The sequence below is a fragment of the Sphaeroforma arctica genome (genome assembly GCF_001186125.1).
Source record: "Sphaeroforma arctica JP610 unplaced genomic scaffold supercont1.778, whole genome shotgun sequence".
Classification (NCBI taxonomy): Eukaryota; class Ichthyosporea; order Ichthyophonida; genus Sphaeroforma; species Sphaeroforma arctica.
Window position 1 is genome coordinate 20,548 of NW_014039780.1, and position 1,516 is coordinate 22,063.

Consider the following 1,516-nt stretch of genomic DNA (forward strand, 5'->3'; position numbering starts at 1 on the left):
ATATACATATATAATATATTATATATATATATATATATGCGTATATATATATGAAGAAATATATGTTTGTATGATGTAAGCTAGTAGTATACACATATAATGTAGATTTTACCACATAAATGAATTTATATTTTCAATTGATGCTAGTATGTGAACGGTTTCCAACTTGAATTTTTTTTTGGTAAAGTGTTACCATTGTCATTGATTGAGTTTCTTTATAAATTGAAAGAGCACCTTGCAGGAGGTATATGATACACATATAACATCAGATCGAATAATGGCAAGATATTCGTACATGCGACCAATATAAACAAGAAGGAATATACACACACACGCACACACACACACATATATATATATATTTATATATTTATATATATATATATTTATACATATATATATATATATGTGTGTGTGTGTGAGTGTATTTGTATTTGTATTTGTATCTGTATTTGTATATATATATATGTATATAATATGTATATATATATCTTATATATATCTATATCTATATAACTATATATATATATAGTCAGTCAGTCAGTCTTCGCAACTTAATTGAACATCTAAAAAGTGGACATCTATAGGTGCTTACTGATTGGCCGAGGGATTTTTGTTAGTTCGATTAGGTGTAGCCTCTATTGATATGTACTTTCATCTTATTTTTAGCGTTTTGAGTGTCATAGAATCCAAACAATTCGGTTCAAAGTTTATTCATTTGTTTTCTTAGGCTTAGGCTTAGTAAGAAAGAAATCTGTCGTAGCTGTCTGAGTCCTACTTGCTTGTGCTAACTTTTCAAACTCGCGTTGCATACGTCGCATTTCTTTTCGTAGCTCCAATACTTTCACATTCCCTGTCTCTGAGAGGCGGTGTGCATATTTCAATCCATCTTCAATCCACTTAGTTGCTTCTCCTAGTGAGCTATCTCGCAGTTCTTGCAGTCTTTCCATGTCGAATATCTCTTCCTGATCATTATGCTGTGATGCAAACGTGTAACTCTCCGCTTGTTCACTTTCACTATCAATATCACCAGGAGATACAGCTTGTTCAGTTTTTTTTTGCTTGCATCTGTTTCATCGAACTCATCTACATCCTTGGGTGTGCGATATATATCCTGAATGATTTCTTTGTGGAACAATGCATTTGATGCAGTAGCTGAGAAAATGCCATTGTCACACTCCACATCCATCCAAGCCTGCACAAATTCATTCCAAATCTCTTGACGACTAGATGATTACCCTGCAGCACTATCCACACCATCAATATCCATAACGTCAGTTGCAGAATCTCTGTCCAATATTTGTGTGTGCACTGTCATCTTCTCTACCATTTCAGTTAGATCACAAACACCTGTCTATTTATTTGTAATGTCCTCCAATCACTCCTCGCCCGCGTGTGAAGCAGAAAATAACTTGTATGAAAATACTGACCAAATATATATATATAAACATATATATATACAAACATATGTAGTGTATATATATATATTGATATAAAAGTATATGTATGTATTTAT

At 32.3% G+C, this 1,516-nt stretch overlaps 1 protein-coding gene across 1 annotated transcript; it reads right to left on the minus strand.

Moving 5' to 3' along the window:
* Positions 1–710: 710 nt before the first annotated feature.
* SARC_08541 (hypothetical protein) lies at positions 711–1,390 on the minus strand (the record flags this gene model as incomplete). The annotated part of the gene is made up of 2 exons (XM_014297481.1): positions 1,239–1,390; positions 711–1,068 (listed from the first exon to the last, which is right to left on the minus strand). Exons 1-2 carry the CDS (start codon positions 1,328–1,330, stop codon positions 711–713), a joined length of 450 nt encoding a protein of 149 aa, XP_014152956.1. The 5' UTR covers positions 1,331–1,390.
* Positions 1,391–1,516: the final 126 nt, after the last annotated feature.